This window comes from Diceros bicornis, chromosome X (assembly GCF_020826845.1).
Source record: "Diceros bicornis minor isolate mBicDic1 chromosome X, mDicBic1.mat.cur, whole genome shotgun sequence".
NCBI classification, from domain to species: domain Eukaryota; kingdom Metazoa; phylum Chordata; class Mammalia; order Perissodactyla; family Rhinocerotidae; genus Diceros; species Diceros bicornis.
The window spans coordinates 114602031-114618907 of record NC_080781.1 but is presented as its reverse complement, the minus strand read 5'-3'; the positions used below and the strand labels follow the sequence as shown (position 1 = coordinate 114618907).

The following is a 16877-nucleotide window of genomic DNA, read 5'->3' as shown; positions in this document are numbered from 1 at the left end:
TCTTACGTGAATACAGTCTGAATGGGGCCCTGCACTAAAGTGAATATTAGTTCAAGGAAATAGACAGAAGTTGCATATTCCCACATCAAATTTTCTTCCTTCTTAGATTGCGGAAGGATATTTTCATCTGTCTCCAAATATGGTTGGAGTCCCTTTTGATTTCTACCAAGTTCCTACCTCATCTCCCTTACTTTTGACTTTGTGCTATAATGCTGTGTCTTTCTCTGGTTTGAGCCATTTTTACAGATTTGCAACTCACTGTACTTCTGAGAGCATCCTTTTTGACATTAACATGGTCTTTTAACTATGTTCTGGCATGGCTCCAGTTAGCCAATATTGGTCACAAAGCATGAATGTTTATACATCAGGCTTTTAACTCGGCCCAGATTTTTTGCTGTGCTTTTCACTATCCTGACAGATGGAGAAATCTTGAAAATTAAATAAGGCATAATTGATAGGTCCTGAGTACCGAGATAATGGGTGCGTTTGGAACTGTGAGGGGGGAGATTAGGCTGCAGGAAGTTTAGTTATTTTCTTTAAGTCCTCTGATAACCACAGCCTCCAGACTTGCGTGTGGGAGCACTCCATCTCTCACTCTTGTGCCCCAGAAAAGGCTGATGAGCCCTCAGCAGAAAAATAAAGGTCATGTCTGGGTGGTATGTCTTTATTACTTTGTTGTCATTTGGACCTTTAAAAAGGCTCTCTGTGGAACTCGCCGAAGGACATGGCATTGTCCTCTAACTTACTCCACTCAGTGCCTAGTATAGTACTGTGCACTTGATAAACCTTTTTCACAAAGACAAGAGGAAATTAAATTGGGCTAATTTTCTAAGACTAAGAGAAATCAAAGAAGTCTATTTTATTATGTTTTCTTGACTTGAAATTGAGTGGGTGTTCAGTGGTGCTCTGTTTAAGTAAGTTTACATGAACCGATTTGTTTGACAATTTGATATCATTTTCTTTTCAAAGCCCCCAAACCGAGAAATACAAAATGGTACCTAGTAGTGAAAATTACTTGTCTTCTGTCTGGTGTTGCTCATTTCTTTCTTTCTTTGTGCTTCTTGCTTAAGACTATAATAATCCTTTGTATTTTTTCCTGGAGCCAGTAATGAATTATTAGTGGGTCAGTAATATTTTTTAATTGTGTGAATTTTTATTCAGTATGCCGTAGAGTACTGTTTGCAATAGCCATGTTTATAAACTGATAATTTTATGTTTGATGAGTAACCATTTAGTCAGTTGATTTTTTACATGATATATTTTACATGCTCAATAATAATCTCGCAATTCACAATGGATACCTAGGCTGTATCAATACTTCAATATAGCAAGACTTGTAATCATGACTCAAGACCTTATTTAGCTAACGTGTGTGATTATCCTTCACAATACATGTATGAATAGCACCTTGATTCATAAAATCACTAATTCTTTTCCCATTTGAAAGTATTAACCATTCCACATTTTGCCATAAGTCTCAAGTTATAATTACAGAATTTTAGAACAAGGGAGTTACCTAGAGATTTATTTCTAGTTGGACTTGAACATTTTACAGGAAACTGAGGCTCCAAGATGTCAAGTGACTTATCCAGAAACCATATGGGTAATTAGTAATACCTGCTTTTGCATATAATCCATAAGGCTTGTTGTAAGTCACAGTAATTAAAACTAATAATTTTATCCCCTTTCTCTCTTCTTTATTTTGAAAATGGACTACACAGTTTAGAAGTTATATCCCAAATCACTCAGGTCATGGCTAAGATTAATCAAGCTTTTGACCTCCCATTTTTTGGAGTGTGATGCCTTAAAGCTCACTTTCTACAGGAAGTATAGGTGGGTAGAATTTTCAGAAAAATAAAGTCTTGAGCTTATTAGAAACTCAGAAATGGCATTTCTAGAAAAACGCTGATCTAGATAACTATTACTTTCCTTTTCAAGTTTTGATAAATGACTTCTCTGTGCTGAACACTCGAAGATCAATCCTTAGATTCAGACAGAAAATACAGTGGTTCATTTTATTAAGTATTTCATAGCATTTTTAAAAATTATTAATTTATCGGCATTAATAGAGGCCTAAAGTAATCCTATGTGCCAAATTCACTCAACTTAGTCTCATGATCCCCAACTACAGAATGTTCCCTTACCTGCTGAAAGCTCATTAATGATCAATTTCATCCATAGATTCCCCTGTAAATTTGGCTTTCAACTGTTATGTTCCTAGGAAAAAAGTGCTCCCTAGAGGATCACTGAGAAATCATGCATCAGTTAGCCTTGATTGCCTCTTGGCTTAGATATAAGCAAGATTTTGTCTACCTCTTTGTTCATATTATGTGTGCTTTTTTCCACTAGGAGGAAAAGGGAAGGGCCTCCTTCTAGCTCAGAGTCCCTTGGTTCCACCTATGAAAATTGACTGATTCTCCAGTCTCCTCACTGTCTCACTATCTGGTAGTATACAATCCACTAAAGAAAAATTATAGAGGTGTAATTGAAGTACAATAAACTACACATACTTAAAGTGTACAATATGATACACTTTGGCATGTATACACCTGTGAAACTATTGCCCCAATCCGGATAACAGACATTTATATCATCCCAAAAGTCTCCTTGTGCCATTTTCTTCTCCATCTCTCCCTCGCTCTCTTCCCCAGGCAGCCACTGACCTACTTTCTGTCACTATAGATTGATTTGCATTTTCTAGAATTTTATTTAAATGGAATCATACAGTATGTAGGCATTCTGTCAGTCTTCTTTCAATCAGCATAATTATTTTGAGGTCCCTGCATCTCGTTATATTTCACTAGTTCATTCCTTTTTAGGACTGAATAGTATTCCATTTTGTGGATATACCGCAGGTGGTTTATCCTTTCAGCTATTCATGGACATTTGGGTTGTTTCTACTTTTTAGCTGGTATGAATAAAGCTTATGAACAACCTTGCACAGATTTTTGTATGGACAGAAGTTTTCATTTCTTTGGGATAAATGTCCAACAGGGCATTGCTTTCTTGTTAAGTACAGCTTTACCTTTTTAGGAAACTGCCAAACTGTTTTCCAAAGTGGTTATACCATTTTACTTGCTCACCAGCAGTGTAAATAGTTGCTCCACATACTTTTCAACACTTGGTGTGGTCAGAATTATTTTAGTCATTCTGGTGGGTCTGTAGTGGTATCTCTGTGGTTTTAGTAGTTTGCATTTTCCTGATAACTAATGATGTTGAGCATCTTTTCATTTGCTTATCGGTCATTCCTATGTCTTTTTTTATGAAATGTCTCTTCAAATCTCTTGCCCATTTTAAAAATTGGATCTCCTCTTTATTACTCTGCTCAGATTTTGTCTCTTGCAGGGCTGCAAAATAGATTTTCCTTACAGTAAAAATTAAATACACTTTTATGAGGCCCCAAATACATCATTCACTTGGCTTCATCTATATCTGTTTACTCTCGAAATGTAGTTTCTCATGGTCCCAGTCTATCCATTTAAATCTTAGATATCCTAAGATTGTACTTACATTTCTCTTGTGACTAGCTTTTTGGTAAGAATAGATCTATAATAAATCCAACTGAACTTTATCTTCTCTAGGGAATATGTTGTATTTTAGGTAACAAAGTTATATGTGCGAGGCTAAAAACAATCAGTTAAAGTGCATCATAAGTGCTTTATAGAAAATGCATCCTATGGGAATTTTGAACACCACTAAGGCTTTGTGTATTTAAGGAAATAATTTATAATGATAACACTGATATCAAGAAAGGGAAGTGAGGCAGTTCAATGAATATCACTTACTGTGAATTTTTTCCTTTCTTTCCTTCTTTTTTTTCCTTTTGCTTTAACATTAAAAAAAAAGTGCAACTGATAGCTTACTTGGATTGTTACTTTTTCTAATTATATATTGACAAGGAAGTATACTTTTATCTGACTATATTTAGAGAATTTGTGGTTTGGTCTTTATATTAAAATCAGAGTATAGTTCCAATAGAAATTTTATGCAATTTTTTTTATCATATTATACTATATTTCTTTAGAAGGGAACAAATTCATGTTCAAATTTCCTTTTGAATGAGAAAAAAAATCTCCTTAACAAAGAGAGATTCTGCTTGCATGTGTCAGTGATCTTTTTTTTTTTTAACCTTATCTAGTGTTTTATTATTTAGAATGACAAGTTGGCTGTGTATTTATTATTATTTGCTCATCCTTTTCCAATGAATGTCTTTACTATGACTCAGAGGCTCATATTAAAATCTTTGGAAAGTCACATCTCATATGCCATTGTATGAGTGAAAATAAATGCAAGTCTGTGCTTTTGAAAGCAAATTTCCTAATTAGTGCCCTGAATTCATGGAAAATAAATGGGAGCACTTCACAGCAATCTAGTTCAAATATTTTCTTTCTTGCATCTCCAAATAGACTTAGAACTGATTGCTGCAAAATCTTTGGTAATGCCACGATAGGTTGTTCTCTCACTTCTTCCCTTTTCCTGGCTCCCAGTGACTTCAGAGAAGTCTCTAGGGAAGTAGTTTTCAAAGGTGGTCCCTGGAACAGTAGCATAAGCCTTACATGGGAACTTGTTAGAAATGCAGATTCTCCGGCCCAACTCCAGACATACTGAATCAGAAACAGAAACTGGGGGGCACACACAACAATCTGTGTTTTAACAAGCCTTCCAGGTGAGTCTGAAGCATGCTGAAGTTTGGGAACCACTCATCTAGAGGAATGAAGAAAGTTGTGAATGCAGGCCTATATAAAATTCCTTTCCTACAGCCTCAAGCCAGCAGATTTCATTACCAGGCTGCTGTAGCAACAACTGCACAGTAGGATTGGATAATGAAACATTTTGAAGTTGAGACATGAATATTAACCAATCACAATATTTTAGATCGCTAAGATTTACATTGGGCAAAATGGATTTTTACTTTTAGCCTTATGTCAAAGAGAAGCACAGTTTCATAAGGTTTTATGTTTGACAAGTGGAAACCATGCCTATTTTTTAAACATTACTCCTTTGGAATTTAGACAAATTTTTGTAGAAAAATGGAATTACTCTTAAAGACATCCATCACAGAAATCATAAGTAACATTCTCAGCAGTGGCTTATAAACCTGAAAGAATTAATTTATAATTGAGTTTTCCTAATACATTATAGTAGCTTTATTTGCCTACAATATCTGTTTCACAGAGCACAGTGTTGGGCACCTAATGGCTTTTTTTTTTTTTTTGCACAAGTTAAGTATGTTTATTTATTTTTTTATTGCAGTAACATTGGTTTATACCATTGTATAAATTTCAGGTCTACATGATTATGCTTTTATTTCTGCGTAGAAAGCATTAAGATTTGATTTGTTAAACCTTCGTTTGACAATTATTTGTCACAAAAATAGCTATTTTAAAAATATATTTATATTCTGCACTCTTCTTTCTAGTATATGTCTGTCTAAATTCTAGTACTTTCTGTACTTAAGGAATTAAATTCATTTTAGTGTTTGCATTTTATTGATATCTGCTAAGGATTAGATGCACTCAGTTAAGCTTCTTCCTGGCCAAATGACATACCCTTTCTCTGATGTCAGTTTGAGAAAATCCTGTATAGTGTACAACATCCCTGGATTACCTTATCTGAGTATTACATGGACATTTCAGATGATATGTCTTGGCATGTGGTCATTTTTCATTAACTTATTAGGGACTGTTAAGGCATCTTTTCCCCTTTTTGACACCTTGCCATAATTGAATGCAAAATTGACTGTAAGACTGAATGCCTGATATTCATGAAGTAAGTTGATGGGGCTTCATTGGTGTCTAGCAGAATCCATGCCCAGATGGGTGTTTTAGGAAAAAGGGCTCTGTTGCTATCCCACGTGGGCTATGGATAAATGACATCTACCCTCTGGACTTTCTTTTCCTCAGTTGTAAAAAGGGGATTTGTTACATCATCTGTAAGATTCTAAACATTTTGATTCAAGACTTGGGGGAAAAGAGGGGAAAATCCAAGCCACGAAACATTGCTGAGGTGCAATATACAACTGAATATTTTTAATGAATTTGCAGAAAGAATGAATGAAACAGAATAATTAGTATAAATTAAGCCTCAAACTCCTTTGGAGACAATGGAAAATAATGATATTAAGTACTCATAATTTTAGAGTTTAGACTAATTTGTTTTAGGAAAAATGCTTCAGAAAAGTATATTTAAACTTAATGTTTTTTCCTCAGAGTTTTTACATTAACTTATTTATTCTTAGCTCTAATGTGTATAAAATACTTAGAAAAGCCTATAATTTTAATATTTTAAGCATTGGTGTGCTCTACAGATCATATATTCTTCCAGGAAGAGAACTATCTTTTAAAGGACAGCTCTCTACACTTTATACTCCTCTGCACTCACTTATTTCATTACATTTTGTGCAACCTAAAATTGTAGCTGTAAAGCTATTTTGGGCATGCTTTTTCCAGAACCTTGTAAGAATCAACAGGAGCATAATTTTAAGCTATAGAAGTGCAAAATAAGCACAGAATCCTAGCTACCATAAATAAAAAGGCCAGAATTCTAACTTTGCAAAAACATGTACTTACTAGCAATGGGGGAGGGGGACATGAGGACAAAAAGTAGAATTTTATCGGGTATTTCTTCATACTTCTAAACTTTTTCTCTGAACTTTGTTTCTTCTCAGAAATGGAATTCTGTGAAACTCCTCACACTCTGTGCTCTGGCTACCAGACAGATATGCACAACGTTTCTCGGCGTGGCTACCAGCTGGAGATGGGATCTGATGTGGACACGGAGACTGAAGGTGCTGCCTCGCCTGACCATGCGCTGAGAATGTGGATAAGGGGGATGAAATCGGAGCATAGTTCCTGTTTGTCCAGCCGGGCCAACTCTGCATTGTCCCTGACGGACACTGACCATGAAAGGAAGTCTGATGGGGAGAATGGTAATAGAACTATCTATACTGTTTAAGTAAAACCCAGAGAGAATGTAGTTTTTAGTCTTTGATTTGTTTTCCTTCCCTATGTCTGCCTACTTTCATTTAATATGCAGAGTGGAAATGCAAGTTAGCAGGGTCCCATGGAGAAGGCATGTACCTAAGTATCTGGCAAATAGACATACTTATTCACAATGATAGACAAAATACTTTTTATTTCTGGTGATCCCTCAAGGGAAATTATCGCATGTAGTCAGCAACATTGTGCATATCTTATTTATTACTCACTTTTTATTTCATCTTTATTTTCCAGTGCAATACTAGTGAGATTTATTACAGAAAGCACTCATTTCATGTATTTTGGCTTTATATCAATATATGAACAATGAGGTGAATGACGGTATAGCAAACGTATTCTGTATGTGCTTTCTTTTTTGATTCAGGTTAACCTGTCCAGTGTATAGACAGATTCAAATTAACCAAGTTAGACTGAAATGATTAAAAAAAACAAAAGGTAAAATTAACATCAGCCATTTGCCAGACAATAAGTAATAGCAGCAATGTCATTAAATTGTAATTATATACTATTTTCTTTCAACTTTTAAAAAAAGGAAAAGTTTTGTCTTTTTGATTTGTTGGGAAGGGGTTAATTTATTTTATTTCTGTTCTTCTGTCCCTACCGAAGAACAAAATCCTTTCATAAAAAGCACATTAATGCTTATTAAACACATTAATCTAGTCTCTCCATCATTCTGTTTGCCTAAACTTCATAGGTCCCATTACCACAACCACAAAGGCCTGGCCTGTTAGCAGTGCTAATTAGTATTTTCTCAGGTGGCAGAAAAGTGGCCAACAGCCCTGTATCTGCAGCTTTTGCTATTCTGTCCTCCTCTGCCTCCTTCAGCCCATAGAGGACATTGGTTACAAGGATATAATTAGGAATGACCATTTTGCCCGCTAGTTAGAGTATAATTTTCTAAATGATAGGCCATAACACTTTATAATATCACCAAGTATCCTTGAGGTCTTGATTATTTTAGTCTATTTTCATTTATGTATGTATGTATCGCTGACTTTGGCTAAGAATGTAGGAGGCGAATTATGGAAATGAGAAGGGAACATATTTGATCTATGTATGCATATTCATGTAAGTGAAAGAGTATTAGGATGGAAGATAGGAGACCGTGGACTGATCCCTACAGTTTTCTGGGCTTCAACTGTCAAACAGGAAAAATAATGACCAAATTTATGTGAAATGGTGTGGTAGATGATCTCCTGTATTGCAAAACTTCTTATTCTCCCTCACCTCACTCCTAGTATAGGAAGTTATAGCCAGTTCGCTGGGTTGAAACATTAAAATAAAAGAAAGAAGTTTCCTCATGAAGCTCCACAATTCTAGGTATGGGGCTATATTTGGGATAATAAAAGTATTCTGGAGTTAGATAGTGTTGATGGTTGCACAACTCTGTGAAAATGCTAAAAACCACTGAATTGTACACTTTAAGAGGGCGAACATTATGGTATATGAATCATATTTCATTGAACCTGTTATTAAAAAGAATGCTACTGGATGAAGGGTAAGGGTTGAAGACTGAGGAATCCAAGATGACTTGGACAAAGATTAATTAGTGAAATGTTTGTTATTACAGGTTTTAAATTCTCTCCTGTTTGTTGTGACATGGAGGCTCAAGCTGGGTCTACTCAAGGCAAGTGTTTTCAAATATTTGACCACAAATTATTGTTACCTGACCCCATCCTTGACACCCACACCACAAAGTGGAATCTTGCCCCCTGACAAACAATACACAGGCCTGGTTAATTAACCTGTCAAAGATGAGTTGGCAGCTTATTGATTTGTTTTCCTCTGGAAAGCTTCATGTGTGTGTGTTGGTGGTGAAGAGGAGGTGAGAGGTGAGCTGGGGAGAAGGACAGGACATGATTTAAGGTGGGATAAGGAAACATTGATTTAGCATGGGGGCAGAAATTTAGATCAGGTGGGGTTGGGTTTGGCCTCATGACTTCCTATGTTATCTATGATTTTTTGCATGGCTCTAGGCATTAATTTAGTATATTTCAGATACTGTCATAACTTTACAATGCCTCCTAGCAAATGGCCTTGGTCTTTTCCTTCAGATGCTCTGGCTTGGCTTTAGACTACATCCATGTTATCAATTATAAATAACACCTCCAAATGAAAGAAACGTTCATTCTTCTCTGTAAACCTGCATTTATACAGTGTCATTTCTCAGTGAGGGGACATTGTTGTCCTTCTTTTTTTCACTCTCCACATTTGTTATTTTTTATTATTTTATTATTTTTTTTTTTTAATTTTTTGTTTATTGCAGTAACATTGGTCCATAACATTGTATAAATTTCAGGTGTACATCATTATACTTCCACTTCTGCATAGATTACATCATGTTCACCACCCAAACACTAATTACAACCCATCACCACACACCTGTGCTAAATTATCCCTTTCGCCCTCCTCCCTTCCCCCTTCCCCTCTGGTAACCACCAATCTAATCTCTCTCTCTATGTGTTTCTTTATTATTGTTGTTATGTACTACTTAATGAAGGAAATCATATGGTATTTGACCTTCTCTCTCTGACCTATTTCACTCCGCATAACACCCTCAATGTCCATCCTAGTTGTCACAAATGGCTGGATTTCATCGTTTCTTATGGCTGAGTAGTATTCCATTGTGTATATATACCACATCTTCTTTATCCATTCGTCCCTTGATGGGCACTTAGGTTGCTTCCAAGTCTTGGCTATTGTGAATAACACTGCAATGAACACAGGGGTGCGTGTATCTTTATGCATTGGTGTTTTCATGTTCTTTGGATAAATACCCAGCAGTGGAATAGCTGGATCATATGGTAGTTCTAGCCTTAATTTTTTGAGGAATCTCCATACTGTTTTCCATAGTGGCTGCAACAGTTTGCACTCCCACCAGCAGTGTGTGAGAGTTCCCTTCTCTCCACATCCTCTCCAACACATGTTGCTTCCAGTCTTGTTAATTATAGCCATTCTGACGGGCGTGAGGTGATATATCATTGTAGTTTTGATTTGCATTTTCCTGATAGTTAATGATTTTGAACATCTTTTCATGTGTCTGTTGGCCATCTGTATATCTTCTTTGGAGAAATGTCTGTTCAGGTCTTTTGCCCATTTTTTGAGTTGTTAGGTTTTTTGTTGTTGAGATGCATCAGTTCTTTGTGTATTTTGGAGATTAAGCCCTTATCAGATGTATGGTTTGCAAATATCTTCTCCCAATTGTTAGGTTGTCTTTTCGTTTTGTTGATGGTTTCTTTTGCTGTGCAGAAGCTTTTTAGTTTGATGTAGTCCCATTTGTTTATTTTTTCTATTGTTTCTCTTGCCCGGTCAGACATGGTGCTTGAAAATATGTTGCTAAGACCGATGTCGAAGAGCGTACTGCCTATGTTTACTTCTAGAAGTTTCATAGTTTCAGGTCTTACATTCAAGTCTTTAATCCATTTGGAGTTAATTTTTGTGTATGGTGTAAGGTAAGGGTCTATTTTCATTTTTTTGCATGTGGCTGTCCAGTTTTCCCAACACCATTTGTTGAAGAGACTTTCTTTTCCCCATTGTATGTTCTTGGCTCCTTTGTCCAAGATTAGCTGTCCATAGATGTGTGGGTTTATTTCTGGGCTTTCAATTCTATTCCATTGATCTTTGTGTCTGTTTTTGTGCCAGTACCATGCTGTTTTGGTTATGATAGCTTTGTAGTATATTTTGAAATGAGGAAGTGTGATACCTCCAGCTTTGTTCTTTTTTCTCAGAATTCCTTTACTTATTCGGGGTCTTTTGTTTTTCCAAATAAATTTTAGAATTATTTGTTCTATTTCTGTGCAAAATGTTGTTGGAACTTTGATAAGGATTGCATTGAATCTATAGATGGCTTTAGGAAGTATGGACATCTTAACTATGTTAATTTTTCCAACCCAAGAGCACGGAATATCTTTCCATTTCTTTGTGTCTTCTTCAGTTTCTTTCACCAATTTTTTATAGTTTTCCGTGTACAGCTCTTTCACCTCTTTGGTTATGTTTATTCCTAGGTATTTTATTCTTTTTGTTGCAATTGTAAATGGGATGGTATTCTTAATTTCTCTTTCTGCTACTTCGTTGTTAGTGTATAGAAATGCAACTGATTTTTGTATGTTAATTTTGTATCCTGCAACTTTACCATATTTGTTTATTACTTCTAAAAGTTTTCTGGTGGATTCTTTAGGGTTTTCTATATATAAAATCATGTCATCTGCAAATAGTGACAGTTTCACTTCTTCCTTTCCTATTTGGATCCCTTTTATTTCTTTCTCTTGCCTGATTGCTCTGGCTAGGACTTCCAGTACTATGTTAAATAGGAGAGGTGACAGTGGGCATCCTTGTCTGGTTCCTGTTCTTAGAGGGATAGCTTTCAGTTTTTCACCATTGAGGATGATATTAGCTGTGGGTTTCTCATATATGGTCTTTATTATGTTGAGGTACTTTCCTTCTATCCCCATTTTATTCAGAGTTTTTATCATAAATGGATGCTGTATCTTGTCAAATGCTTTCTCTGCATCTATTGAGATGATCATGTGATTTTTATTCTTCATTTTATTAATGTGGTGTATCACGTTGATTGATTTGCGAATGTTAAACCATCCCTGCATGCCTGGAATAAATCCCACTTGATCATGGTGTATAATCTTTTTAACATATTGTTGTATGCTATTTGCTAGTATTTTGTTGAGGATTTTTGCATCGATGTTCATCAGTGATATTGGCCTGTAGTTTTCTTTTTTTGTGTTGTCCTTGTCTGGTTTTGGTATCAGGGTAATGTCGGCTTCATAGAATGATTTAGGGAGCTTCCAGCCCTTCTCAATTTTTTGGAAGAGTTTGAGAAGGATAGGTATTAAGTCTTCTTTGAATGTTTGGTAGAATTCACCAGGGAAGCCGTCTGATCCTGGACTTTTATTTTTGGGGTGGTTTTTATTTACTGTTTCAATCTCCTTACTGGTGATTGGTCTATTCAAATTCTCTACTTCTTCTTGATCCAGTTTTGGAAGGTTGTATGATTCTAAGAATTTATCCCTTTCTTCCAGATTGTCAAATTGGTTGGCATATAGCTTTTCATAGTATTCTCTTATAATCTTTTGTATTTCTGAGGTGTCTGTTGTAATTTCTCCTCTTTCATTTCTGATTTTACTTATTTGTGCCTTCTCTCTTTTTTTCTTGGTGAGTCTAGCTAAAGGTTTGTCAATTTTGTTTATCTGTTCAAAGAACCAGCTCTTGGTTTTTTAATTTTTTCTATTGTTTTTTTGGTCTCTATTTCATTTATTTCTCCTCTGATTTTTATTATTTCCCTTCTTCTACTGATTTTGGGCTTGGTTTGTTCTTTTTTTTCCAGTTCCTTTAGGTGCATTGTTAGATTGTTTATTTGAGATTTTTCTTGTTTGTTGAGATAGGCCTGTATTGCTATAAACTTCCCTCTTAGAACCGCTTTTGCTCTATCCCATAAATTCTGGCATGTCGAATTTTCATTTTCATTTGTCTCCAGGTATTTTTTGATTTCTTCTTTGATTTCTTCATTGACCCAGTCGTTGTTCAGTAGCATTTTGTTTAATCTCCACGTATTTGTGGCTTTTCTGATTTTCTTCCTATAGTTGATTTCTAGTTTCATACTGTTGTGGTTAGAAAAGATGCTTGGTATTATTTCAATCTTCTTAAATTTATGGAGACTTGTTTAGTGGCCTAATATGTGATCAATCCTGGAGAATGTTCCATGTGCATTTGAAAAGAACGTGTATTCTTTGGTTTTTGGATGGAATGCTCTGTATATATCTACTAGGTCCATCTGTTCTAGTGTATCATTTAAGGCCAATGTTTCCTTATTGATCTTCTATTTGGATGATTTATCCGTTGGTGTAAGTGGAGTGTTCAAGTCCCCTACTATTATTGTGTTATTGTCTATTTCTGTTTTCATGTCTGTTAATAATTGCTTTATATATTTAGGTGCACCTACATTGGGTGCATAGATATTTACAAGTGATATATCCTCTTGTTGCATTGTTCCCTTGATCATTATTAATGCTCTTCTTTGTCTCTTTTTACAGTTTTTGTTTTAAAGTCTATTTTGTCTGATATGAGTACTGCTACCCCAGCTTTCTTTTCATTGCCATTTGCATGGAGTATCTTTTTCCATCCCTTCACTTTCAGTTTGTGAGTGTCTTTAGGTCTGAAGTGTGTCTCTTGTATGCAGCATATATATGGGTCTTGTTCTTTTATCCAATCAGCCACCCTATGCCTTTTAATTGGAGCATTTAGTCCATTGACGTTTAAAGTAGCTATTGATAAGTATGTACTTACTGCCATTTTTTAACTTTTTTTTCTCAGTGTTTTAGTAGTCCTTCTCTGTTCCTTACTTCTTCTATACAGAATTGATGGTCTCTTTAGTTTGACCTCTGTCTGAAAGCTGTACTCTTTAACTCCCATCCTCCCTCATTTTATGTTTTTGATATTATATCTAACCTCTTTTTTGTGCATTTGTATCCATTACCCTCTTATCATAGAAATAGATAATTTTTCCTATTTGTGGTCTTCTCTTTTCCCCTTAAATCAGTCACTTTAACATTTCTTGTAGCACTGGTTTCTTGGTGACAAACTCCTTTAATTTTTGCTTGTCTGGGAAATTTTTGATCTCTCCTTCCATTTTGAATCATAACCTTGCTGGGTACCGTATTCTTGGCTGTAAGTTTTTTCCTTTTAGCACTTTAAATATATCGTGCCACTCTCTTCTAGCCTGTAAGGTTTCTGCTGAGAAGTCAGCTGATCACCTTATGGGGTTTCCTTTGTATGTAACTTGACTTTCTCTTGCGGCTTTTAGGATTCTCTCTTTATCTTTAATTCTGGACATTTTGATTATGATGTGTCTTGGTGTGGGCCTCTTTGGGTTTATCTTGTTTGGGGCTCTCTGTGCTTCCTGTACCTGAATGTCTGTTTCCTTCCTTAGGTTAGGGAAGTTTTCAGCTATTATTTCTTGAAATAGATTCTCTGCCCCTTTGTCTCTCTCTTCTCCTTCTGGGACACCTATAACACGGATGTTAGTGCACTTGATCTTGTCCCAGAGGTCCCTTAGACTGTCCTCACTCTTTTTAATTCTTTTCTCTTTTACTTGTTCAGCTTGGGTAATTTCTTCTAGTCTTTCGTCCAGCACACAGATCCGTTCTTCTGTATCCTCTACTCTGCTTTTGAGTCCCTCTAGTGAATTTTTCATTTCCAGTATTGTATTCTTCATTTCTGATTGGTTCTTTTTTATATCTTCCATTTCTTTGTTGACATTCTCACTGAATTCATCTATTCTTCTCCCCAGATCAGTCAGCATCCTTAACACTCTTAGTTTGAACTCTCTTTTGGGTAGGTTGCTCATTTCTGTTTCACTTAGTTCCTTTTCTGGGGTTTTGTCCTGTTCCCTTACTTGGAGTGTATTCCTTTGCCTCCTCATTTTGCCTCTTTCCCTGTGCTTGTAGCTACGTATTAGGTAGGTCAGCTACGTCTCCTGCTCTTGGATAGGTGACCTTATGTAAGTGATGGCTTAGAAGGCCTGCCGTGTGCTTCCCTCAGTTCTCAATGTTCCAGGGGTGACCCCTATGTGGGCTACGTGTGTCCTTCTGTTGTGACCTGTTTGTTCTCCCAGTAGGCGCCCAGGGAGGCCGAGTTATGCTCCTGGCCAGCTGTTGTAATGCTCAGCTGTTTGTAGTTGTTGTGGGCCCTTCAGTTTCTTTATCAGGTGTGGGGAGCCCCAGCACAGTTGGCTGCAAGTTCTAATACCACATTTGTGTTGCAGTATTTCTTTTAAGTGAGTAGGCTCCCAGCGTGGCAGGTTGTTAGGCTCAGGGCCTTACAATTGCTGTAAGCCTCCAGCCTTTAGTTCTCTTGTCAGCTCTCTGAGGATTGCAGCTGGGTGGGGCTGGCCTCAGGCACAGGAGCACCCAATTGTTTCAGGCTTTGGAAGGTGGGGCAAACCCCCTATGTGGGTCTTTGAGAAGCACAAGTCTTCTGCAGCTGACAAGCCCTGCCGCCCACAGGTCCACACACACAGTGAACACAGTCCTGCCCCGTGTGCACGCCCCGACCTCCCGAAGCGGACCCAGTCTCTCCACGCCGGGAGCCCCACACACTCCACCACTGCCCCACACTCTCCACCACTCCTTGTGCACGCCCAGCCCCACTGAAGTGGGCTCAGTTGCCAGGCTGCAGAGAATCCAGTCACCAATCTATGCAGGCCCACAAGTTGCCTGAGGGCTTGTTGTTGGGTGGGGCCAGTCTCTAGGGTGGGCTGCCTGCCCTGGCTGAGCTGGATTAAATCGGTGCTCTAGCGGGTGGGGCAGACCCTGGGCTAGCGGACCCCAGGGAGTACTCCAATGGCGTCTGTGTCAGCACGCCCACACCAGGCCACAACAATGGCCGTCGCCAATGTCCCAGTCCCCAGAGAGGTCTCACCTCTCACCGAGATGCACACGGGGCCTATTAGGTGAGTCTCTTTTCACCACAGCACTGTGCACCTTTCTTTCTGGTGATTTTCGGTTGCTTCCTGAAATGGGTGAGTTTGCGCGTGGGCCCTTTTAAGAGCCAGTTTTAATTTCTTTGTGAACCACCTTTTCTGGGGGTATTCCCCAATGTTTTCGTTGCAGGCAAAGTCAGATATTATGCCACTCGTCTCGATTGTGCTGGGTCCACAAAATGCCCACAGTGGGGGCGCTCCCGGGCTCAGGGCCTCGCGCCTCCAGGGAGGGCTGGGGACCTGTGGGTGGCTCCCGGGCTGCCGTGAGATGCTGCGGCTTGTGAAGGTTGCGTTTTTCCTCTCCAGAAGGGAGTTTCTGCCTCTTCTATGTCAATTAGGATTGTCCGTTGTCGCAGGAGTTCCTCTCATCCAGTTTTCAGTTCTGTCTCGGGTAATTTTCCACGAGTAGTTGTAAATTGGCTGTGTCCACGGGAGGAGGTGAGTTCAGAGTCTGCTTACGCCGCCATCTTGACTTGTCTCCTGTTGTCCTTCTACTTTTGCCTTCGTTGTGCTTATTGGGCTTTGCCCCTTTGCAGAGGGATACTGAAAGCAATATTTATAAATGATTTTGGTGAAAAGCAAACACTTTGGGGGGAGGGGATCCTCACATCTGACCACAGGGCAATGACTCAAAATTGGGAGGAGGCTGGAGGAAAGGAATCAGGGGGAAGATATATCAGAATCAGCTTTATCAAAATGCACATTATCCTTGCCCACTCCCACCATGAGAACTCTTTACCCTGCTGAGCCACTGTAGTGTGTTGATGTGCCATATCCCTTGGATGTGTTAGGGACTTTCAGGAATATTTGGGGCTATTCTGTTTCATTTGGCCTTCAGTCTAATCAACCATCTACCTTAATCATGTAAGACTATTTACTGAGACAGAGCGGAAGACTCAGGAGTGAAGGACATGCATCCTTTCTTTCCTGTGTAGGTTTATTTTCCTTATGGTTTATTTTAGGATCTGGATAGAATACCACAAAATTGGGTTGGGCTGCCAAAGAAAACCTATGATCCAGTCTTCTAAAAACTAGTCCTTAACTACAAGCCTCTGTTGGCCCAATGTGCACCTCCAAGAATGATTTCAACTTTTGAGAGGCAGTAGAGCATGGTGATGAAACGTTTGTACTGCAGAGCCAGATAGCCTAGGTTTAAATCACAGCTGTGTGAGCTTGTGAAAGTTATGTAAAGTTTCTGTGCCTGAATTTCATCATCTGTAAAATAAGGATAATGTTAATATGTACCAGATTTTGTGGGTAGGATTTTGTGATTATTGAATGAATTAATGTATATAAAGATTTAGAGTAGTACTTGTAACATACAAGTAAAATATGAATGTTCACTATTATTATTGATCAGCACTTCACAATTTCCAAACACACTTTTT

General features: G+C 37.7%; 1 protein-coding gene across 20 annotated transcripts in view; it reads left to right on the top strand.

Moving 5' to 3' along the window:
* Nucleotides 1-16877, top strand: part of TENM1 (teneurin transmembrane protein 1) — a 780745-nt gene that overhangs the window by 297086 nt on the left and 466782 nt on the right. For all 20 annotated transcript variants that reach the window (XM_058536663.1, XM_058536660.1, XM_058536662.1 and 17 more), the window contains 2 exons: nucleotides 6668-6928; nucleotides 8569-8625. In XM_058536663.1, the coding sequence (XP_058392646.1) occupies nucleotides 6668-6928; nucleotides 8569-8625 (318 nt within the window). The remainder of the gene's footprint in view (nucleotides 1-6667; nucleotides 6929-8568; nucleotides 8626-16877) is intronic.